Here is a 25785-nt window from a genome sequence, read left to right on the forward strand (position 1 = left end):
TTGAAATACCCTCAAACATTAATTTTAAAACTACAGAGCTAATATTTCTAGGGAAAAATACTTAATTAAAATTGGCCTTACTATATGTTATATGTCTTTAAAATTTTTAATAGAAAATAGCTAAGCCCCTTGGATTCTTTCTTCTAGCATTTAGGAATTGATGTTGGATTAGTAAGGTAGAAGAATAAAAATATAATTAATTTCAGTAAATATTTCAGTCATTCATTTTGTAATCATTTGTTGAGCAGCTTTTCTTTTTTTTTTTTTAAACTTTTCTTTAATAAATATATATTTCCAAAGTACAACTTTTGAATTATAGCGGCTTTTCCCCCCATAACCTCCCTCCCACCCAGAGCCATCCCATCTCCCATTCCCTCTCCCATCCCATTCTTCATCAAGATTCATTTTCAATTACCTTTATATACAGAAGATAACTTAATATATACTAAGTAAAGATTTCAAGTTTGCACCCACACAGATACACAAAGTATAAAGTACTGTTTGAGTAGTAGTTTCACCATTAATTTGCATAGTGCAACACATTAAGGACAGAGATCCTACATGGGGAGCAGGTGCAGAGGGACTCCCGTTGTTGATTTAACAATTGACACTCTTATTTATGACGTCAGTAATCACCCAAGGCTCTTGTCATGAGCTGCCAAGGCTATGGAAGCCCCCTGAGTTCACTGACTCTGATCATTTTTAGACAAGGCCATGGTCAAAGTGGAAGTTCTCTCCTCCCTTCAGAGAAAGGTACCTCCTTCTTTGATGACCCGTTATTATTAGCAGATACTAGTCTTGTTTATGTGATCCCTTTGACTCTTAGACCTATCATTATGATCAATTATGAACTTAAACTGATCATTTTGACTAGTAAGATGGCATTGGTTCATGCCACCTTGATGGGACTGAATTGGAATCCCCTGACACGGTTCTAGCTCTACCATTGGGGTAAGTCCGAGTGAGCATGTGCTGAACTGTACATCTCCTCCCTCTCTTATTCCCACTCTTATATTTAACAGGGATCACTTTTCAGTTAAATTTCAATGACTAAGAATAACTGTGTGTTAATTAAAGAGTTTAACCAATGGTATTAAGTAGAACAAAAAAATACTCAAGGGAATAAAATAGTAAGTTGTTCCTCGGCAGTCAGGACAAGGGCTGATCAAGTCATTGTTTCTCATAGTGTCCATTTCACTTCTACAGGTTTTCTTTTAGGTGTGTTGAGCAGCTTTTCTTGGCAGGCACTGTACTTTTTTTTTCATCTTTGAATGCTTAGCTTGCTCATGAGCAGTAGGTTATGTTCTCTTTTATTTATTTATTTTCATGTTATTAGAAAGGCTGAGAGACAGACAAATGGAAAGAGATCTCGCACCTGCTAGTTTATTCCCCATATACATGCAACAGCCAAAGGGGCCAGGCTGAAGCCGGGAGCCTGCAACTCCATCTGGGTGTCGCATATGGGTGGCAGGGACCCAACTAGTTAAGCCATCATCTCCCTCCTTGGGTGCACATTAGCAGGAAGCTGGATGAGAAGCACAGTGGCCAGACTTAAACCAGGCACTCTGATATAGCATGCTGGCATCTTAAACTGCTGCACCAAATGCCTGTCCTAGCCACTGTTGTAAACACTGTAGATACAACCATGAGCATGTTAGATGAAAAGAAATAGGACCGGTGCCGTGGCTCACTTGGTTAATCCTCCGCCTGCGGTGCCAGCATCCCATATGGGCGCCAGGTTCTAGTCCCAGTTGCTCCTCTTCCAGTCCAGCTCTCTGCTGTGGTCTGAGATGGCAGTGGGGGATGGCATAAGTGCTTGGGCCCCTGCACCCGCGTGAGAGACTGGGAAGAAGCTCCTGGCTCCTGGCTTCCAATCGGCGTAGCTCCTGCCGTAGCGGCCATTTGGGGAGTGAACCAACGGTAGGAGGACCTTTCTCTGTCTCTCTCTCTCACTGTTTATAACTCTACCTGTCAAATAAATTTTAAAAAAAGAAAAGAAATAAAAACTGTGCCCTCATGAAGCTTTTGTTTTAGTAGAATTGTCTAGGAATATTAAGTTTGTTGATTCATGAGCCTGGTAAAACTTTGTCACTTAAAAAGTAATCATTGATTAATTTTATTGATATGAACCTTCTTCTCTTATAGTAACTGGACCTCTCTCAGAACTACAGATTGCGTATGTTAGCAGAGAAACACTACAGGTAAATCAAATACATATTTAAAAGTAACATTCTCTACTGTAATCAATACACAATTCTTCTTAAGTGCTGAAACTTAACTGAAAAGTGATCGTTGTTAAATATAAGAGTGGGAATAAGAGAGGGAAGAGATGTGCAATTCGGGACATGCTCAAGCTGACTTACCTCAAATGGTAGAGTTAGAATCATACCAGGGGATTCGAATTCAATCCCATCCAGGTGGCATGTACCAATGCCATCTCACTAGTCCCAGTGATCAATTTCTGTTCACAATTGATCATAATGATAGGACTAAGAACCAAAGGGATCACATAAACAAGAATAGTGTCTGCAAATACTAGCTGATAGAATAAAAAAGGGAGAGAATGATCCAACATGGGAAGTGAGATACACAGCAGACCCACAGAATGGCAGATGTCCTAAACAGCACTCTGGCCTCAGAATCAGCCCTTAAGGCATGCGGATCCGGCTGAAATGCCCATGAGAGTATTTCAGGCATGGAAAGCCAAGACACTCTGGGGGAAAAAAAAAAAACCTAAATGAAAGATCTCTGCGAGTGAGATCCCAGTGGAAAGAATGGGTCATCAAAGAAGGAGGTACCTTTCTCTGAAGGGAGGAGAGAACTTCCACTTTGACCATGGCCTTGTCTAAATATGATCAGAGTCAGTGAACTCAGGGGGCTTCCATAGCCTTGGCAGCTCATGACAAGAGCCTAGGGTGATTACTGATGCCATAAACAAGAGTGTCGATTTGTTAAGTCAACAACAGGAGTCACTGTGCACTTACTCCTCATGTAGGATCTTTGTCCTTAGTGTGCTGTACATTGAGATTTAATGCTATAACTAGTACTCAAACAGTATTTTTCACTTTATGTTTCTGTGTGGGAGCAAACTGTTGAAATCTTTACTTAATGTATGCTAAACTGATCTTCTGTATATAAAGAGAATCGAAAATGAATCTTGATGTGAATGGAAGGGGAGAGGGAGTGGATAAGGGGAGGGTTGTGGGTTGGAGGGACGTTATGGGGGGGGGGAAGCCATTGTAATCCATAAGCCGTACTTTGGAAATTTATATTCATTAAATAAAAGTTAAAAAAAAATAAAAGTAACATTCTCTATTGAGCTAAATGTTTAATTATTGTATATTACCTGTTAAGTAAAGCACAGAATAAATAATCTATATTGATAGACTATTGGAGATTTTTAATATGTTTTAAAATTTGTAATAAGTTCAGATTACAGAGATTTTTAAAGTCTAAATATGATAATAACAGCTGAATTTCAAGCACTGTTGGTTTGTTATTGTATATTTTCATTTTTCTCCTTATGTCAAAGAAAGGCTGGAAAGTTAAGCATTATTGTGAGAATTGAAACTCACTCTAATACTAATTGGATATATGCTTTTTAAAGTTGTTTTGAACTTTTTGCAGAGTTTATTGAGAATTACTTGTCTCAGAAAAATCTGTTCCTCCAACTGAGCTTTATTGGCCTTCCTCATTTTCTTGATTCTGTTGTCTTTAAGAGTATTTGATTACAATAAGTTAATAATTATAAATAAATAGAGCTTCGATAAGGAAAAAAGAGAATGTTATCAGTTGATTGCATAAAAATCCCGATGTGTGCTGCTGATAAAATCTTGTTAATTTTTTTTTAACTCTAGGGATTATATTACCTTCACAGTAAAGGAAAAATGCATAGAGATATAAAGGTATACATTATATTTTTTGCTTCTTTTTTTAAAGTATATTTTAACCTGGTAATCTCTTCATTTTTAAACACTTTGATCAAATCGTTAAGCAGTTTGTTTTGATTATTTAATTTAGTAAATTTTTTATCTGAAATATGTTTTTATAATAAAAATTAGAAGAGTTGGTAAGTTTTTTATAGCAGCTTTGTTTAGACAATTCATATACCATAAAATTTACCCTTTATAAATGTCTAGTATAGTGGATTAATGCTTTAGTAACTCATTTTATTTGTAGTTATTTAATTGTATATAGCAACTATGAAGTTCCAATTTTTAGTTGAGCTTCATGCTCTGATGATGTTAAGGAAACATCATTAATAGTGTATCAAGATGGATATATTGTCCCTCACATTCTTGGTCGTCTTTCATTTGGGTGGCAGATGAGAGCAGCTGCACTGGACTTGCCAGGATTGGCTTAGTGATCATGGCGCTTTAACAGCACTCCTGAGGGTATTTCTAAAGACATTACCATCTCCCCAATGTGGATGCTTTCTTCTTTTATTTATTTTTCCTATCCTTTCTTCTTTGTTCAACATCGTGCTTACTTCATTTTCCCCTTCTATTTTCTGAAGTTAGCATAAAGTATCATACCCTTTCTGGAGGCTGGAAACTAGAGTGGATGAGTCTCTGACAAATGACATGGACTCCCTCACAAAATGCCTGTGTGCACATTCTCTCAAATTTTCCTTGAAATTTCAGTGGGCTTTTAGAGCACCTGCTGAGATTTCCCTGCTGTATGTATTTTTCATAAGCTACTTCAAATACACCAAGAAAAAATTTTGAACTTGAAATATAAAGAGACCAAAAGAAGATGAGTAAATTAAGAAAGGTTCTATGTATTTGACTCTTAGATAATCTGAAAAGGTTGGTAGATTTTTGCCAGAAAATGGAGACTGGAGTGTACCCCAAGCAGAGAGAACAATGTAAACAAAGATACAGAGGTTAGACAATATCAGACTATTTTAGAGAACATGAAAGTGGATCTGTAACATTGAAGAGAAGAAAATGTATGACTATGTTAGGAGCTGGGGTTGGCTAAGTAATTTAGTGGTTTGTTATACATTTTTTCTGTGTTATTCTTCAGAGTTTGGTCCTAACTGGGTAGATTGTGACCATCACCACTTCTTATACCCTCATCTGATTATCTCCCCTGTACTTCACTGCTTCCATTGTTGAGTGATTCTGTAGTCACTTTTCCACCTGGTGGCCAACATGATCTTTTAAAATCAGATCCTGCATATTAAGCCACCATTACACTGTCCTGTTCAGTGTAAGGTCCTCAGGGCCTGCAAGATTGTGCTTGATCTCAACCTTGCATTTCCCCTGCCCACTACACTCTTACCTGTGTTACGCCTTCTGTTCTGGCCACACTAAGCTTGCTGTTCTGGGAACAGAGGGAGTTCATTGTGGCCTTAAGTCTTTGTATTCGCTCTTCCCTCTTCTTGGATGTTCTCTTAGAGTGTGCATGGTTCTGTACCCTTCATCCAGAACTCCCCTCAGATATTGCTACCTGGTCTAGGGCCGTAGCACCCTGAACGTGCCCAATCTCAGAAATATTGCTACCTTAAAAAGCCTTTCTGTTCTTTGCTTTATTTGTCTTCAGCTTATCTCTGCCTGAATGAATCATTTGTTGGTTTGTTCATAGTTTGATCAATGATATATTCATTTTTTAGATTTTCTTTTTCTCCTACTTGTATTTAAACTCCATTCAGAGCTAGAACTAACTTATCACTGGAATTATACCCAGGGTGACCCCTAGCTGTTAAGATGCATCCCATGAGTTCCATACCTGACTCTGGCTGCTAACTCTAGCTTCCTGCTGAGGCAGACCCTGGGAGGCAACAGTGATGGCCCAAATAATTGGGTTCCTGCCACCCACATGGGATTACCTGGATTGCATTCCCAGCTCCTGCCTTTGACCTGGCCCAGTCCCAGGCATTGCAAGCATTTGGGGAATGAACCAGTAGTTGAAGCACTCTCCCCACGACCACCACCGCTCAAATAAGTAAATTTGTTTTAAAAGTATCACCTGCCTCCTAGTGGCTTTTCAGGGAGGGAAGGAAAGATCAAAGGTAATGATGTTTACATGACATGATTTAAGTAAGGTATAATTTAGGAAGAAGCAAAAGTAGGGGCTGGCACTGTGGCATAGTAAGCAAAGCCTCTGCGTGCTGTGCCACCATCCCACATGGGCACTAGATCATATCCTGGCTGCTCCTCTTCCGATGCAACTTTCTGCTCGTGGCCTGGGAAAGCAGTGCAAGATGGCCCAAGCACTTGGGTCCCTTCACCTGCATGGGAGACCTGGAAGAAGCTCCTGGCTCCTGGCTTCGGATCTGCTCAGGTCCAGCCTTTGAAGCCATTTGGGGAGTGAACCAGTGCATGGAAGACCTTTGTCTCTGTCTCTCCCTCTCTCTATAACTCTACCTCTCAAATAAATTAAAAAAATCTTCAAAAACAAAAAGCAAAAGTGGCTTAAATACAAGTAGAACAAGTATACAGATCATGTACACAGGTGACATTGTAATTCAGTTTATATGCTAGATGGTCCTAAACTCAGGAAGATGCCTTAGAATAGAAAGGCATACATACCAAACAGCAGGATGCAGTCTCACATACTGTCTCTGATTCAACTGATGGAAAATTGCTGGAAAGTTATTTTTATTTTGGGTTTTTTTAACAGTATTTAATAATCAAATTTGAAGTATTATGCAAGCAATTGAAAACGCCAGTGTAAAGTAAAGTAACAGTGTAGTGATGATGTCTGACCAGTGAGGAAATAACATTTAGATGAAAACTAATATATTACTTTTCTATTAACATTCATCCTATATGAATAGCTTTTCTTGTAAAGCAGAATATTTTATGAGGACAGCCAGATTGCCTAGAAAGTAGACAGTACACTTTCCTGTGAATATAATGATGTAGCATTGTAATTGTGCACGTTTTATATTTTAAGTATTTCTAGATGTAAGGCTGTGATAATTTTTAAATATGTGTTGTCTGTTTAAGTGTCTGTTTCCTACTTTAACTAAATTGTTCTCACTTTGAAGGGAGCTAACATTCTATTAACGGACAATGGTCACGTGAAATTGGGTAAGTAGATTGGAATTTTGTGATATTCAAAAATCTGTTCTAAGACATAGTAAGTTGTATTTTTAATTGTAGGACTTAGCTTCCTCTCCCATTGGATAGCATCTTTGTACTTTTAGATGGAAATCTTATTGTAGGGCACACGTCAACTCTGTTTCCTCTTCTTAAACAAAAATAACGTATGTCCTTCATCTAAGACAGATTTGTTGGAAAAGTAGTGTGGAATAATGTCCTTTGCAAATTCTTTCAACTCCAAACTTAAGAATATGACTTGCAGTAAGAAATCTGTACAAAATTATCATGAAACCAATAAATAAGACAAAAGTAAAAAAATAGTAGTTTTAAATACATACATTCTTTAAATAAACTTTTAAAATATAGAATTATATAAGAATGTAATTTAGGTGCTGAATATCACCTTATTTAAAGCAATAACTTACATTTCGTTATGTCACTCTTCATTTAAGTTATGATTAAAATAGATTTCAAAACTTAGGTAGTGGGCCACTACTGTGGTGTAGTGGGTAAACCTATTGCCTTCAGTGCTGGCATCCCTTATGGGGGCCAGTTCAGGTCCTAGCTGCTTCACTTCCAATCCAGCTCTCTGCTATGGCCTGGGAAAGAAGTGGAAGATGGCCCAAGTCCTTGGACCTCTGCATCCACGTAGGGGACCCAGAGGAAGCTCCTGGATCCTGGCTTCGGATCATCCTGGCTCCAGCCATTGAGGCCATTTGAGGAGTGAAGCAATGGATGGAAGATCTGTCTCTCTCTCGTTCTCTCTCTCTCTCTGACTCTCTGTAACTCTCTGCCTTTTGAATAAATAAATAAATATTTTTAAAAAAAAAAACTGAATAGGCATTTTATTTGAAAGTTTAGAGCCGGCGCTGCGGCTCACTAGGCTAATCCTCTGCCTTGCGGCGCCAGCACACTCTCTTTCTGCCTGTCCACTCTGCCTGTCAAAAAAAAAAAAAAAAATCCATCATGAACATTTTTCCTATCTTAAACTTTTTTTTTTTTTTGGAGCAGGCAGAGAGAGACGGAGAGAAAGGTCTTCCTTTTGCCGTTGGTTCACCCTCCAATGGCTGTCGCGGCCGGCGCGCTGTGGCCGGCGCACCGCACTGATCCGAAGGCAGGAGCCAGGTGCTTCTCCTGGTCTCCCATGGGGTGCAGGGCCCAAGGACTTGGGCCATCCTTCACTGTACTCCCTGGCCACAGCAGAGAGCTGGCCTGGAAGAGGGGCAACCGGGACAGAATCCGGCGCCCCGACCAGGACTAGAACCCGGTGTGTTGGCGCCGCAAGGCAGAGGATTAGCCTAGTGAGCTGCGGCGCCGGCTCATAATGGACTTTTTTATGAACAAAGTCATATCTATTGGGTATTAAATGGAAATATTTAAACAGGAAATATTGAAGTTATCTTTTTAAATTTATCCATTCATTTATTTGAGATGCAGAGAGACACAAAGAGACAGAGTTCTCCTCTATTGGTTCCATCCCCAAATGCCCACAACGTAACAGCCAGCTGGGCCAGACCAAAGCTGGGAGCCAGGAACGCAATCCCAGTTTTCCATGTGAATGGCAGAGGCCTAATTACTTGAGCCATCATTGCTGCTTCCAGGTTGCACATTATCAGGAGGTTGCAATCTAGAGTACAGCCAGGACCTAAACCCAGGCACTTCAGTGTGGAATGAAGGCATCACAGTCAGCAGCTTAACATCTAGACCAAATGTCCATCCCTAAACAGTTACTGTGAACTATCTGTAGGACTAATCAAAATTCAAAGTATGTGTTTATTTTATAAAAATATGAATGAAACTATTCAAACTATAACCTATTAAGCTAGTCAGATTTTAAAATATTATCTAGGAATTATCATATAATAAAGTTTTCCTAAATGATCTCTAAATATGAGAAAAGCAGGAAAGATCCTATTCTTTCAGGCATCTAGTGATTGATGGCTTAATGAATGCTTTCTGCCAGCAGAGCTATGCTAATGTACCTCATCTAAAGATATTCTGTGTATAATCCATCTTAGTTGAGAAGGGTTTAGAAATCATTAATAAGCTAGAAAATATTATGTGGTCTGGTCTTAACTACCATGCTTCAACATTAAGTTGAACAGCAAGTAGAATAGTAACAAATTGCACATTAAAAGAAATTTCCTAGTAGTGATTGATAACATTAGAATGTATTGCTAAAGTAAGCTTTGAGGAATGTTCTGCACTTGATCTCAGCCAAAAGGCTGAAAAGCAATATGAGGAATATTCTATTTGGATAACTTTTCCATTTAGATGCATTCACCGTGGACTTAACAGTTTGTCTAGTGTTGGTCATCATGGGTATGATAGACAGTAAATGGGATATACTACTACTTGAAGATCCCTTCCAGTGATAGTCCTTTAATTCTGGCAGTTTAATTTCTCTTGCTATAACTTCTTCAAAATTATTTAGCCTTGATATTTGTTGTCATTTGATTCATGTCAGGATGAAGGATGAAGGATGAAGTATCTGGCTCTGATACAAAATGGCTACTTTATGATATTTTGATACTAGTCTGTTAAAGTTAAAAATTTTAATGTGATGTTTGATAATGTTTCATATTTCTGTGAAATTAACTTAATGAAAATAATAATCAAAAATTTATTCTCATCTTGCCTTAAACAATTTGATTTTCCCTCAGTTTTCTAAATGTTTTTTTTTTTTCTTGTAGCTGATTTTGGAGTATCTGCGCAGATAACAGCTACAATTGCTAAACGGAAGTCTTTCATTGGTACTCCATATTGGTAATTGTATTTTAATTGATACTTAGTTTTTGTTGCTGTTCTGTTGTTGATGGATCAAAATTTCTAAAAAAGAATTATGGGTCAAAATTTTTAAGATTAACAAGATAATCACCAGGTAAAATAACAAATATATACACTTGTGGGTGGCTTACATGGCCAAATATTCTACCTTGTTATTTCTCAGTGAACAGAAAAGATCTTCACAATTGATACGACCTTTAGGAACCTTGATATAGTTCTAGCTTTGCTGTAAAAACCTTTTCCTAGCACATAGAACACGTATTTTACAGATGTTTATTTAAGATTTTATTTATTTACTTGAGAGAGTTAGAGAGAAATGAAGAGATAGAGAGAAAGGTCTTCCATCTGCTGGTTCACTATCCAAATGGCTGCAATGGCCTGAGCTGAGCCAATCCAAAGCCAGGAGCCAGGAGCTTCTTCCAGGTCTCCCAAGTGGGTGCAGGGACCCAAAGAGTCAGACCATCTTCCACTGCTTTCCCAGTCTGAGCAGAGAGCTGGATCTGAAATGAAGCAGCCAGGACTTGAACTGGCCCCCACGGGGAAGCCAGCACTGCAAGCAGCAGCTCTATTAGCTTCTCCACAGCACCAGCCCGTAATAATTTCATTTTAAGTTTGCTTATTATTTTAATCCCTTAATAAGACCATGCCACTTGTTCGAGTTTTGCTATATGTCTCTGTAGAATTCTAGTTTGTTTTAATTGTCTTTTTCCTAGGGCAATCCTTCCTTTAGTTCTCTTCTATCCTATTTCAGTCTGAACTATTTATTTTCTAGTTGTTTGCATAGCTCTGCTCTGGAAGTCTTTTTATCTTCAATTTGGAAATCATTTTCTTGGATTCTGAGTCTTCCTCTTTAGTGATTTACTCCCTCTTTTTTTTGTGAAATGCATGTTAATATCTTTCTAAGATGCATGGAGAATAAAATTCATGAGACTTTGCATGTCTAGCATTGCCCTTGTTTGATAGTTTTGGTGAGTATAGAATTCTTAGTTGGAATTTTTAGATATGTTAGTGTCATCTTTTCTGTGATACTGATGAGGCCGTTGTGATACATGATCCTTTGAATGTAACCTTTAGCCCCAGCGTCCTTCCTGGGTTTTGATTCCTTGATGGTGCACCTGAGCATGTTTTTGTTTATTATTATTTTATTTTTACTTTTATTCATTATCCTTGGCATTTGTTTCAATCAAGAGATTAATATCTTTCAGTTTGGAATAATTTCTTTGTTGTACTTCTTGCTGTCTCCTTCTGAAATTCATTATAATTATGTCTTGGACCACTTGGATTATTCATTATTTTCTTCTCTCACTTTTTATGACTTTTCCGCCATTATAATATAACTGAAAAGATGTCAGATAAGTTTACAGTAAGTGTGAGTTAAATATGAAAAGTATGGTTCCCTAAGAAATAGTTTTGATAAAGTAATGAAAGAGACCACATTGTAGTTTATTGATATAAGGAGGTAGCACCAAAAAATTACAATAGTTTATTGCAGATGTTGCTTCTTTATAGAATTTTGCATATATGGGACAGTATTTTGGGCATGTTACTCTATATAATTGTACATAATTACAACCCTATGTAACAAGTAGTATAACAAAAACATAACAGAGAAGCACCAGTAGGGAATTGGGATTGAGGATCTTATTATATGTCAAGATTTTGGGGAAAGGGGCCATGTTAACTATTACATACTCATTTTTCAGAGATCAAGGCCTACGAGGCTGTAATTAGATAGTGATAGTTCCATGTACCTCTGATAGGAGTATGAAGTAAAATACAATAAACAAAAGGTTTTCTTCTCTTGAATATTTCCTTTAGGATGGCTCCAGAAGTCGCAGCTGTTGAGAGGAAAGGAGGCTATAACCAGCTTTGTGATCTCTGGGCAGTGGGGATCACAGCCATAGAGCTCGCCGAGCTTCAGCCTCCCATGTTTGACTTACACCCAATGCGGTATGTCACCTGTGTTTAAATTAAGTGGTGATCTTTTCACCTGGTATTTTTTATTATGTCATGAACAAGTAACTTCTTTTGTCTTGCTTTACCTTATTTGAGATTAGATAGTAATATAGTTTATAATATACATTAAAATATGAAATATTAAAATGCCTTACAATGATTTGTTGTTTTTTTTCAGTGCATTATTTCTAATGACAAAAAGCAATTTTCAGCCTCCTAAACTAAAGGATAAAATGAAGTGGTAAGCATTTTTGTGTTGCTTACTTTTATGGTACGTTGAGCAAAAAAACTGAAATACAAAAGTCTAACCTTCAAAATTTCTTAGGTCAAATAGTTTTCATCATTTTGTGAAAATGGCACTTACCAAAAATCCAAAAAAGAGACCTACTGCTGAAAAGTTACTACAGGTATTATTTTTTGCCTTGAAATATATATTTCAAAAAATAAAATTATTCAAGTTTCTAATAAATGTTCTGTGCTATATTATTTTTATAGCACCCTTTTGTCACACAACCTCTGACACGGTCTTTGGCAATTGAGCTGTTGGATAAAGTGAATAATCCAGATCATTCCACTTACCATGATTTTGATGATGATGATCCTGAGGTAAGAATTGTTCTAATCAGCTGGTGTATATTACATATGTGTGTATTATGTATACATATATGCACATCTCAGAATCAGTTTTTTAAATTTCTAACTACTTTACATTTCAAAACTTGATGGAACAGTTCACTCTTTGATTTTGTTTCTCTTTGAAAGACATGTGCTAGATTTTTCTTGTAGGCTACTTATGGGTGACTCTTACTAAAATGTAAAGTCAGAATCATTTAGTCCATTTGTGGTTATTACAAAGTGATCATTTTAGATGAATTTGCCAAATAAATCATCACTGGACAAGGGAAAGCAAATGAGAAACACCTAAACAGGATATTAGGATAAAATTGAAAATTTCTATTCTGTTTTCTTCTCAGGAGGAATCTTTGTATCATGCTTCATAAATTAATAGAGGTCACTTCATAAATTAATAGAGGTATAGGATTGAGTTTGTTAGTGACTGAAACTCTATAATTATCCACTATGGAAATGTTTAAAAATGAGCCAGTGTAATTGCTAAAGAATAAAATAGCCCTAATATGATGGAAGCATTAATATTAATGGAAGCTTCACTTCTGATAACATTTTCAACATTGCTAGCACAATTAATACTTGTTACAGGGGCTGGTGCTGTGGCACAGTAGGTTAATCCTCCACCTGTGGTGCCGGCATCCCATATGGGCACTGGTTCTATTCCCGGCTGCTCCTCTTCCAATCCAGCTCTCTGCTATGGCCTGGGAAAGCAGTAGAAGATGGCCCAAGTCCTTGGGCCCCTGCACCCATGTGGGAGACCAAGAAGAAGCTCCTGGCTCCTGGCTTTGGATCGGCGCAACTCCTACTGTTACAGCAATTTGGGGAGTGAACCAATGGAAGGAAGACCTTTCTCTCTGTCTCTTCCTCTCACTGTCTTTAACTCTACCTCTCAAACAAATAAATAAAATCTTAAAAAAAAAAAAAGTTCTTGTTACAACTGAAATAACTCAGTATATGGAGCCTGGAAGAATTCTGTTTCTCCATTTGCGACAGAAGTGGATGACTCTGAGTTCAGCTGGCTTTATGGAATGCTCTGAAAATAGTATAAATTGGGGGGCTAGCATTTGGTGGTTAAGGCACTGGTATCTGATATCAGAGTATCTGAGTTTAAGCTCCAGCTCCACTCTCTTACTTCAGTTCCTTACTTCTGCAGTCACTGGGAGGCACCAGGTGATGGCTCAAGTAATTGGATTCCTGCCACCCACCTGGAAGATCTGGATTGAGTTTATAGTTCCCAACTTAGACCTGTCTCAACCCTGGCCTTTTCGGGCATTTCAGGAGTAAAGCAGCAGAGGAAAGTACTCTCTACCACTCAAATAAATATAAATGTCATCAATGATTCTGGAGGAATGAGACCTCTCAGTATGATGGTCCTAGACTGTCTTAAGACAGAGAGGATCTTCCTATCAATTCAGCATTATTCCTTCTTGCCATCCTTCTACAGCTCTGACAAGTTGGCTATCTGTACTTTTGTTAATGATCTAGACAGAATTTTAGAAGCATAAAGACTTAAGAAATGTAAAGTTTTATCAACCATATAATTTCTCCCTTCCTGAGGTGAAAGTTGTTTTTTGTTGTTTTGCATATTGCTTTTAAAAACCTTAGATCTTTATAAACTCTTCTACTTTAATTCAGGCACATGCTATGCTTGATGCATGGCAATATGAGACTCTAAAAATGACCATGTAAGATGAATCCCTGCATAGCAGTCTTTTTTTTTTTTTTTTTTTTTTTTTTTACAGGCAGAGTGGACAGTGAGAGAGAGAGACAGAGAGAAAGGTCTTCCTTTGGCTGTTGGTTCACCCTCCAATGGCCGCCGCGGCCGGCGCGCTGCGGCCGGCGCACCGCGCTGATCCGATGGCAGGAGCCAGGAGGCAGGTGCTTTTCCTGGTCTCCCATGGGGTGCAGGGCCCAAGCACCTGGGCCATCCTCCACTGCACTCCCTGGCCACAGCAGAGGGCTGGCCTGGAAGAGGGGCAGCCGGGACAGAATCCGGTGCCCCGACCGGGACTAGAACCCGGTGTGCCGTCGCCGCTAGGCGGAGGATTAGCCTAGTGAGCTGCGGCGCCGGCCGCATAGCAGTCTTAATCAGCAAGAAAAATAGATTTTTCTGTAACCTTTAAAATTTTTTGTCAAAATCTTAAAAACTCTATTACTGTCAGTTACAAATGTATAGAGAAGCAAAAAAAAATACTGATAGTATTTGCTTTAACCGCACTGAAATATAAGAACAGTTTTGAATTAACATGTCTCATTTATTTGTTTTAAAAAAAAGTATATAGAGGCCAGCGCTGTGGCTCACTAGGCTAATCCTCCGCCTAGCGGCGCCGGCACACCGGGTTCTAGTCCCGGTTGGGGCGCCGGATTCTGTCCTGGTTGCCCCTCTTCCAGGCCAGCTCTCTGCTGTGGCCAGGGAGTGCAGTGGAGGATGGCCCAGGTGCTTGGGCCCTGCACCGCGTGGGAGACCAGGAAAAGCACCTGGCTCCTGGCTCCTGCCATTGGCCAGCTGCGGCAGCCATTGGAGGGTGAACCAACGGCAAAGGAAGACCTTTCTCTCTGTCTCTCTCTCTCACTGTCCACTCTGCCTGTCAAAAAAATAAAAAAAAAAAAAAGTATATAGATTGCTTACTTACGTGGCAGTCTGCTTATCACCTAGGTTGCACAGTACTTGGATTCTGCAGTACATAGAGCAAATCGCTTTTCTATGCCTTGGCAAAATGCTAAATTTCTCTTCTAATCATGATGTGCATCTGTTAATATAGTGATTTACAGACTGAACATCTAGGAATGAAGTTTGTACTTTATACAGTTACAGTTAATATAACATGGTGACAGAAATTTGAACCCTGTGAAGGAGACTGGTGTTATGTAACCAAATCATGTAAATGAAATTTATACTAAAACTGCAAAGCAAGGACTGTTTGTACTCTTCACAGTGCACTAAATGCAATGTTATTATTTCTTACCTCATCCTATTTTCCTGTCATACTGAGTTACACTGTCCTTTTAAAAATGTATTCATGGGGCCGGCGCTGTGTCATAGTGGGTGAAGCCACCACCTGTAGTGCCAGAATCCCATATGGGCGCCAGTTCGAGTCCCGGCTTCTCCACTTCTGACCCAGCTCTCTGCTATGGCTTGGGAAAGCAGTAGAAGATGGCCCAAGTGCTTGGACCCCTGCATCCACATGGGAGATCTGAAGGAAGCTCCTGGCTCCTAGCTTTGGATTGGCACAGCTCTGGCCATCTGCGGAGTGAACCAGCAGATGGAAGACCTCTCTCTCTCTGCTTCTGTCTCTCTGTAACTCTGCCTTTCAAGTAAATAAATAAATCTTTTTAAAAAATTGTATTTAAAGAGAAATAATAAGCCCATATACTCCAATAATTTGTAGACTGGAGATTCTTCTAAAGTTTTCTCATATAGATGGGAAAGAAACTCATCTTTCTTACAATGACTGTTATTATAATTGTGAATTGTTACAAACTTCTAGAGTAAATAAGTGTAAGTAACAAAGGAACTAAATTATTATAAGGGTAGGCTAGGGAGGTACTTCTCTTCTCACCAGTTTATAAGATAATCTTTTCCCAGAGAAATTCATAGCCTTGTTTTTAAGTTCACAAATGGTTTATAGTTGTAGTTTTTGTTTGTTTTTTTGCCAGGCAGAGTTAGACAGTGAGAGAGAGAGAGAGAGAGTGAGACAGAGAGAAAGGTATCCGGCACCCCAACCGGGACTAGAACCCGGGGTGCTGGCACCGCAGGTGGAGAATTAGCCAAGTGAGCCACGGCACCGGCCTGTAGTTGTAGTGGTAATTGCTAAGTGCAGTGTTTTCACCTGAAATGTGATTGTGTATGATTAGTATTGCAGCACTCACTGTGATACTGTAGCTGTTGTCCAGATACTCTTTTAGATGTTGAGCACATGCCCCAAGTCAGCTTCACTTTTCTATAGGTCATACAGCATAGAAGGAAGGATGACTTTTTTATATTGAGTTCTCATGTAGTTCCTACTTTAGAATTTACTACATGCTAGATACATGCTAGAATAATTGTAATTCTGGTTTTTACCTAATATAATTTTATTCTCCTATAATTCTCTTACCCAATATAATTTTATTCTGTATGTTTTTCTGTGCACCATGTACAGTATTACAAGATTTAATAATTTTAGTTATTCCATTTAAGATGAGAAAGTGAAAGTTTTCTCATAAACAGTGATTGTTTCATCCATGTCCACTGATAACAGTCTGTATAATTAACCTACATGATACCTGTTTTTGTTTGATTTTGCTATATATTGTGATTGGAAGTCCAGGGTTTGTCTCAACTCCATAGCCAACTGGTTGAATGCTCTGTCATTTAATTTTTATCTTCATCTGCAAAATGCAGAAGAATACTGATTTCTGTAGTTTATTTTGAGTGTACAAGCTCAGGTGAATGAAAGTATTTAGTAAACTACAAAGCAGTATATACATGTAAAGTTTACCTCACTTTTTAAAAATGATTTTTTAATTTGTTTGAGAGAGAATATTTCCATCTGCTGGTTCACTTCCAAGGTACCTAGAGTGCTCCCTTCCTCTCCTCCACCCCCAACTTGCCTACCCATCAGGACCATAGCTGAAAACCAGGAACCCGATCTAGCTTTCCCACATGGATGGCAGGAACCCACTAACTTGGACCACTATCACTGTCTCCAGGGTCTGCATTAAGCACTAAACTGGGGGCCAGTGCCATGGCACAGTAGGTTAATCCCCCGCCTGCGGCGCCAGCATCCCATGTGGGCACTGGTTCTAGTCCCAGCTGCTCCACTTCCAGTTCAGCTCTCTGCTATGGCCTGGGAAAGTAGTAGAAGATGGCCCAAGTCCTTGAGCCCCTGCACCTGCGTGGGAGACCTGGAAGAAGCTCCTGGCTCCTGGATTCGAATCAGTGCAGCTCCAACCGTTGCAGCCATTTTGGGGAGTGAACCAACAGAAGGAAGACCTTTCTCTCTGTCTCTCCCTCTCACTGTCTGTAACTCTACCTCTCAATAAGTAAATAAATAAATAAATAAATAAATAAAATCTTTTTTTTTTTATTTTTTTGACAGGCAGAGTGGACAGTGAGAGAGAGAGACAGAGAGAAAGGTCTTCCTTTGCCGTTGGTTCACCCTCCAATGGCCGTCGCGGCCGGCGCACTGCGGCCGGCGTACCGCGCTGATCCGATGGCAGGAGCCAGGAGCCAGGTGCTTATCCTGGTCTCCCATGGGGTGCAGGGCCCAAGCACCTGGGCCATCCTCCACTGCACTCCCTGGCCACAGCAGAGAGCTGGCCTGGAAGAGGGGCAACCGGGACAGAATCCAGCGCCCCAACCGGGACTAGAACCCAGTGTGCCGGCGCCGCTAGGCGGAGGATTAGCCTAGTGAGCCGCAGCGCCAGCAATAAATAAATAAAATCTTAAAAAAAAAAAAAGGCTGTAAACTGAAGTCGGAAGCATAGCCAGGTATAGAACCCAGGTATCAGATATGAGATAGGGGTGTTTAACTGATATCTCTAAGCCAAATGCCTGCCCCTAAATACCCAGTTTTTGAAATATCTTTTGCTACTATTTCACTATAATGAATATTTTAATATTTGTATCTCTTAAAAGATTTGTATATTTTTATTTCCAGAGATTTACCTGTGCTAGTAGTAGTAGGAGTAGCTAATTTCAGTCCTGTTCTTAATCTGCCTTATTCTTTTTTTAATTTTAAAAATTTCTTTATTTTCATTTATTTAAAAGGCAGAAAGGGAGAAAGAGATCTTCTATCCATTGTTTAATTCCTCAAATATCCATAACAATCAGAATTAGTCCAGGCTGAAGCCAGAAGCCTGGAATTCTGTCTAGATCTGGGTCTCCCACATGGATATCAGGGACCCATGTACTTAAGTCATCACCTGATGCCTTCCACGGTGCACTTCAGTAGGATGCTGCAGTCAGAACAGAGTCAGGCCACAGACTACACGTTGTAGTGTGGGATGCAGACGTCTTAGTGACTGCGCCAAATGTCTGCTCCCAGTTTCTTTTTTATTTAATCTAAGATTTTGAGCTTGGTTATGAATTATATTGCATAATCTTTATGAATTATATTTTCCATAAAGGTGAGTAACTGTTTTTCCTTCAAAAGTAATAGCTTCAAAGGTATCATTTCCCATTTAAAGGAAGCATTGGATGTTGTAATAACTATGTGAAGAAAATGCTGCCACCACCTGCTGAAGTGAGGCCTCCATGTGCTTAGGAAGAAGCTGCAGATGTTTTCCACACAGGGCTCTACTTCCTAGGTCGAAGGAATGTCCACAAAGGAACACTAAATAACAAAAGTTATCTCCATTCCACCCACCCCCAGGATATTTCTGTCTGAAAGTGGTAGTATTCTTAGAGTGATTTTAATAAAGTGAAAGGAAAGAAAATAAAAGGGGGCTGGCACTGCGGCACAGCAGGTAAAGCCGCCGCCTGAGGTGTCATCATCCCTTATGGGCACCAGTTCGAGTCCTGGCTGCTCCACTTCTGATCCAGCTCTCTGCTATGGCCTGGGAAAGCAGTAGAAGATGGCCCAAGTCCTAGGGCCCCTGCACCAGCATGGGAGACCCAGAAGAGACTCCTGGCTCCTGGCTTCGTATCGGCACAGTTATGACCATTGCAGCCAATTGGGAAGTGAACTGGCGGATGAAAGACTTCTCTCTGCCTCTCCTCTCTCTGTGTAACTCTGACTTTCTTTCTTTCTTTTTTTTTTTTTTTTAAGATTTATTTATTTATTTGAAAGAGTAGAGACAGAGAGAGAGAGAGGTCTTCCATCCGATGATTCGCTCCCCAATTGGCCGCAACGGCCGAAGCTGGGCTGACCCGAAACCAGGAGCCAGGAGTTTCTTCTGGGTCACCCACATGGGTGCAGGGACCCAAGAACCTGGACCATCTTTTACTGCTTTCCCAGGCCATAGCAGAGAGCTGTGAAAGTGAAACAGCTGGGTCTCGAACCAGTGGCCATGTGGGACACCTGCGCTTCAGGCCAGGGCACTAACCTGTTGCACCACAGCACTGGCCCCTTTTTTTTATTTTTTTATTCATTTATTTGAAAGAGTTACATAGAAAGAGGTCTGACTTTCAAATAAATAAATAAATCTTAAAAAAAATAAAATAAAGAACTACTCCAACAGAAAACATAAAAGGAAAAAAATTTTGTTTACTAAGAAAGGACTGAATTGTTAGTGCCTCTAACATTACTTCATTGTATTTATCTCTTTATTCTTTTCATATAAGAATTGAAGCAGATTTTTAATTACAGTTTTCTCCCCTATAACAGCTATTCCGATATTAAATTTTGAATATTTGTATATATTCATCTCTTAACTTTTACTGGGGACCTGCCTTGAACACAACACATTCCCTATTCTTAACAATCTGAGGAGTAGGGGAAAAAAAAACAAAATAGTTTTTTTTGTTGTTGTTAGGGAAGTCAGACTTTTAAAAACCTGTCAGAGACCGACACTGTGGCATAGTGATTTAAGCCTCTGTATGCAGTATTGGCATCCCCTGTGGGCACTGGTTCAAGTCCTGGCTGCTCAGCTTCCGATCCAGCTCCCTACTGGAAAAGCAGCAGAGGATGGCCCACGTGCTTGGGCCCCTGCATCCGTGTGGGAGACCTGGAGGAGGTTTCTGGCTCTGCCTAGGGTTGACCCAACTCCAGCTGTTGCAGCCATTTGGGGAGTGAACCAGCAGAGGGAGGATTTCTCTCTCTCTCTCTTTCTCTCTCTCTCTCTCTCTCTACCCCTCCCCCGCTTCCTCCCTCCTTCATTTGTTACTTTCTCCCTCCCTCCTTCCCTCTTTCTCACTCTCCCTACCCCCCCGTAAATTTGCCTTTCAAATAAATCTTTGTATTTTTTTTTTAATTTATTTATTTTATTGGAAAGACAGAGTTACACAGAGAGAGAAGGAGAGGCAGAGAGAGAAAGGTCTTCCATCCACTAGTTCACTCCCCAGTTTGGCCGCAATGGCCAGAACTACACCAATCCAAAGCCAGGAGCCAGGAGCTTCTTCCAGGTCTCCCACGTGGGTGCAGGGGCCCAAGGACTTGGGCCATCTTCTACTGCTTTCCCAGGCCATAGCAGAGAGCTGGATCGGAAAGTGGGGAAGCCAGGACTCAAACTAGTGCCCACATGGGATGTCGGCACTGCAGGCAGCAGCTTTACCCACTTTGCCACAGCTCTGGCTCCTAAATAAATCTTTCTAAAAACTCCATCAGTACATTTTTAAGTGATAGCCAGCCTCCATTTCTTGATATGTGAGTATACCTGCTCTCCTAAATTTTAGCATTGTTTAAATATAGTCTTTATCCTTAAATAAGATTCATGTAAAATGAATGCAATCACGACAAGCTTACATATGATTAAGAGCACATCAGGTGCGTGGATGTTTATTTCTTTTGGTTAGGTTTTTATCCACTAAGTAGATTAATGGATCTTTCTCACATTAAATAATAGATTTTGATGTGTGGTATTTATACTTAAAGTTACAGGTAGCTTGACAAGATAGCTACAATTTACTTGAATTTTTACTATCATTAGCAGTTAGTTGCTTTTCTTAAAAAATAACTAGAATGAACTGTGAATACCTGTAATGAATGAGGAATCAAATGGTGGATGTGAGGGTGATCTGGCTGCAACATCTGTCACCCTATTGATTGCCAGGGCTGATTCAGCTGGTCTGGTTGGCTAGGTGTGTATCCCCCCCCCGCCCCGCCCCTTCCCTCAGTGCTCTGCGTGTGTCCCTCCGAAAGCTGTGTGCTCAATCAAGGATATACAAGTAGACGTGCTCCCCTGGCCGGCGCCGCGGCTCACTAGGCTAATCCTCCGCCTAGCGGCGCCGGCACACCGGGTTCTAGTCCCGGTCGGGGTGCCGGATTCTGTCCCGGTTGCCCCTCTTCCAGGCCAGCTCTCTGCTGTGGCCAGGGAGTGCAGTGGAGGATGGCCCAGGTGCTTGGGCCCTGCACCCCATGGGAGACCAGGAAAAGCACCTGGCTCCTGGCTCCTGCCATCGGATCAGCGCGGTGCGCCGGTCGCAGCGCGCCGACCGCGGCGGCCATTGGAGGGTGAACCAACGGCAAAGGAAGACCTTTCTCTCTGTCTCTCTCTCTCACTGTCCACTCTGCCTGTCAAAAAAAAAAAAAAAAAAAAAAAAAAAAAAACAAGTAGACGTGCTCCCCTGCTAGAACCTCCAAACAGGCTCTCCAGAATCAGTCTATAAGGCCGGCGCCGCGGCTCACTAGGCTAATCCTCTGCCTTGCAGCGCCGGCACACCGGGTTCTAGTCCCGGTCGGGGCACCGGATTCTGTCCCGGTTGCCCCTCTTCCAGGCCAGCTCTCTGCTGTGGCCCGGGAGTGCAGTGGAGGATGGCCCAAGTGCTTGGGCCCTGCACCCCATGGGAGACCAGGATAAGTACCTGGCTCCTGCCATCGGATCAGCGCGGTATGCCGGCTGCAGCGCGCTGGCCGTGGCGGCCATTGGAGGGCGAACCAACGGCAAAGGAAGACCTTTCTCTCTGTCTCTCTCTCTTTCACTGTGCACTCTGCCTGTCAAAAAAAAAAAAAAAAAGAATCAGTCTATAAAGATTTTGCTTTCCATATTTCCCAAAATTCCTATCAATTTTTTGAAAAGCTAAGTGAGAGAGAGAGAGAGAGAGAGAAAGAGAGATCCTCCATTAGCTGGTTCGCTCTCTAGATGGCCACAGTGGCTAGGGCTGGGCCAGGCTGGAGCCAGGTGCTTCATCTGGATCTCCCATGTGGGTGGCAGGGGTCCAAGCACTTGGGCTATCTTCTACTTTCCCAGGCACATTAGTAGAAATCTTGATCCAAAGTAGAGTAGCCAGGACTTGAACCAATGCACGTAGGAGATGTTGGCATTGCTGTTGATGGCTTAACCTGTTATGCCACAATGCCAGCCCCCAAAATTCCTACCAGTTTTAAGGGAAAAAATGAGAAAATATTGGGAGGGGTTTTCTTGTTTGTTTAACTTTGTGATTGTGGTAGAAAACTATGTGCCTATTGTAAGTGCTTGGAAAAACTGAGGACCTGAAAAATACTTAGATAATGTTGAGTAAGTGTTAGAATTCACTTGTCTAAATCATTGACCTAGAATATGGTCTTTGTGAAATGATGCTAAAGAATATCTTTTTCTGGCTGGCGCCATGGCTCAATGGGCTAATCCTCCACCTTGCGGTGCCGGCACACTGAGTTCTAGTCCCAGTCAGGGCGCCGGATTCTGTCCCGGTTGCCCCTCTTCCAGGCCAGCTCTCTGCTGTGGCCAGAGAGTGCAGTGGAAGATGGCCCAGGTCCTTGGACCCTGCACCCATGGGAGACCAGGAGAAGCACCTGGCTCCTGCCTTTGGATCAGTGCGGTGCACCGGCCACGGCGGCCATTGGAGGGTGAACCAACAGCAAAGGAAGACCTTTCTCTCTGTCTCTCTCTCTCTCACTGTCCACTCTGCCTGTCAAAAACAAAAACAAAACAAAACAAAATATCTTTTTCAAGGTCCAGCTTTCCACATTCAGATGAGCTCTATTGCAGAATCTATTCTGCTTACTTGACATTGTAATACATAATATTCTTCTTAAAGAAATAGGTAAAACTCTTCCATTATTAGAAAACAAATTATGTAGCACTGCAGTATGTTACGTATAATATTCTTTTGCCTGCTTTCATTCCAAGATAGTATCTTTCACTATCCTGACCTATTTAACAGATTGCTGTAGCATCCCTTTCTCTCAAACATGCAATACTTATGTATGTCATTTTCAGCATTTTAAATCTTTTTTTAAATACTGCTTTTTTTGTACAACTATCAGAATTTATACATCTGAAAGGAAAATTCAGCCAAGTCTTCAGTTCACCTTTGTTCTAAAGGATGGAATATGACGTCTGGATAGCTGAATAGTCTCTCTTACAATCTTTTTTAACTTCTTGAAATGGATGGTATTTTGTTCCTTCTGTATTATAGATTTCATTTTCAAAAAAGATTTTCTTAAATTATATTTTCTGATATTTGAGCTCTTGACAAATCTCAAGTTGAGGATATACAGCTTCTATGTTTGCTAAGACTCTTTGCCATCTCTTTAACTGGTTAGGTTCTATAAATAATTCCAAGGTATGAATCTTCTTTACAATTAAAAATAATTGAATATTGGCATGTTTCTTACTCATGGGAATTATACCATCCTAGCTGTGACCAAGAACAATTAAGTCCATATAAACATAATTATAAGCTATATAATTTTCTACAATCTTAATTACATTTCAAATTATGGCAAAAAAATTTAAACACAGAGCAGTATCCCCTATTGTCTATAAGTGTTTTATGTATTTTAAAAATCTCTGAGTTGAAGAATAAGCCTTAAAAAACACATGAGCTCAGTCATCATTAAATATACTTGCAAATGTAATCTTTAACAAGTACACTGCTATCTTTCCTTTCCCTTCAGATTTCTTAATGTCAGAATAGATGCAGTGTGCTTCATGTACTTGATTCATCCTTGTAGAGTGAATCTAGACAAGTCCTATGTTGCACATACAAGTAAGCAGACTATATTATTGCTTGTATTTAATTTCATATGTATTTTATCTAGTCACAGAAGTGCTATCTCTTGTATAAATGTTGAGTTATGATAATATAAATATATATCTTTCCTTAATTCTTTGAGCTACTATTGTAATTGGTTTTTTAAGATTTTATTAAATTTATTTTTGGAATAGCAAAGAGATAGAAACAGACATAGATCTTCCTTCTGTTAATTAACTCCCCCAAATACCCACAACTGCCAGAATTGGGCCAGACCAAAGCCAGGAACCCAGAATTCAATCCAACTCTCCCATATGGATGTCAAGGACCCAAGTTCTTGAGGCATCATCTGCAGGTTCCCAATGTGTGCATTAGCAGGAAGCTGGAATGAGAAGCAGAGTTGGCACTCAAACCCAGGCACTCCAGTGTAACATGCAGGCATCCCAAGCAGTGTCTTAACCACTGTACCCAGTGCCCGCTCCGTGATTGCCTTAAAAATATTTGCACAATTATTACTTAAAATGAAATATATTTCTTTCATATATGGTAATTTTGCAGGCATAACTGATCTGATTGTCAGCTCATATAGTGTTGAATTTATTCTTTTCTAGCCTCTTGTTGCGGTACCACATAGAATTCACTCAACAAGTAGAAATGTGAGAGAAGAAAAAACACGCTCAGAGATAAACTGTGAGTATATTCTGTACACGGTTCATAACATAACAATGGAAAATAAGATTGCCAGTTGTAATTCAGTTATTTTTATTTATTTTCTTCCAAATAGTTTTCCTGACCAAACACTGTTAAAGGTAAAGTTTAATTAGGGAAATAAGACTTTCTTTTTCTTATTCATGTGGAATTTTTGGTGGCAAGATGGGAATGTGTTTAGTTTGTTACTGGGAGAAGTAAAATTCCTGGAATAGGCAAAATAGAAGTAATGAAGTACTTTTTAAATTCATATGTGCATGTAACTCACCTAGAGAGCTTGTTAAAATGCCTCTGACTCACTGCGGTTAGATCTGCGATTCTTTATTTCTAACAAGCTCCCAGGTTATACACAGTGAATAGCAAGGAGAGTCCTAAGGTCACACTTCGAGTAGCCTCTGAGGGATCTGGGAATTTTAGAAATGGATTCCTTATACCCACTTTTCTGCAAATCCCAATTCAGTAGGTCTTTAGTTAAGCCATAGACTTTTTTTTTTTTTTTTTTTTTTTTGACAGGCAGAGTGGACAGTGAGAGAGAGAGACAGAGAGAAAGGTCTTCCTTTGCCGTTGGTTCACCCTCCAATGGCCGCCGCGGCCGGCGCGCTGCGGCCGGCGCACCGCGCTGATCCGATGGCAGGAGCCAGGAGCCAGGTGCTTTTCCTGGTCTCCCATGGGGTGCAGGGCCCAAGCACCTGGGCCATCCTCCACTGCACTCCCGGGCCACAGCAGAGAGCTGGCCTGGAAGAGGGGCAACCGGGACAGAATCCGGCGCCCCAACCGGGACTAGAACCCGGTGTGCCGGCGCCGCTAGGCGGAGGATTAGCCTAGTGAGCCGCGGCGCCGGCCCTAAGCCATAGACTTTTAAAAATAGATCTCTAGCTGTTACAGACAACCAAGTTACAGAGCCACTGAGACAGACTACTCATTCTCATGAGATTGGAAATTTTAAACTCATCCTGGAATCAGAGTGTGTTAACTTTTCCTTGGAAGCATTTGTACCCTGTGACTTAAAATGCTCATTTCTTACAATATGGTTTATAGTGACAGTTCTCTGTCAGTTAAAGACTCATCCCGAGGGACCAGAAGGCCAAAATGAGC

The 25785-nt window shown here is 40.4% G+C and overlaps 1 protein-coding gene across 6 annotated transcripts in view; it reads left to right on the plus strand.

Moving 5' to 3' along the window:
- The window catches only part of MAP4K3 (mitogen-activated protein kinase kinase kinase kinase 3), a 220684-nt gene that overhangs the window by 119501 nt on the left and 75398 nt on the right, over positions 1 to 25785 (plus strand). For all 6 annotated transcript variants that reach the window (XM_051842965.3, XM_089326506.1, XM_051842963.3 and 3 more), the window contains 9 exons: positions 2146 to 2201; positions 3858 to 3905; positions 6998 to 7040; positions 9746 to 9818; positions 11658 to 11789; positions 11974 to 12036; positions 12121 to 12202; positions 12291 to 12401; positions 24594 to 24672. In XM_051842965.3, coding sequence (XP_051698925.1) covers positions 2146 to 2201; positions 3858 to 3905; positions 6998 to 7040; positions 9746 to 9818; positions 11658 to 11789; positions 11974 to 12036; positions 12121 to 12202; positions 12291 to 12401; positions 24594 to 24672 — 687 coding nt within the window. The remainder of the gene's footprint in view (positions 1 to 2145; positions 2202 to 3857; positions 3906 to 6997; positions 7041 to 9745; positions 9819 to 11657; positions 11790 to 11973; positions 12037 to 12120; positions 12203 to 12290; positions 12402 to 24593; positions 24673 to 25785) is intronic.

Source organism: Oryctolagus cuniculus, chromosome 2 (assembly GCF_051225735.1).
Source record: "Oryctolagus cuniculus isolate XC-2025 breed Fujian yellow rabbit chromosome 2, ASM5122573v1, whole genome shotgun sequence".
Lineage (NCBI taxonomy): Eukaryota > Metazoa > Chordata > Mammalia > Lagomorpha > Leporidae > Oryctolagus > Oryctolagus cuniculus.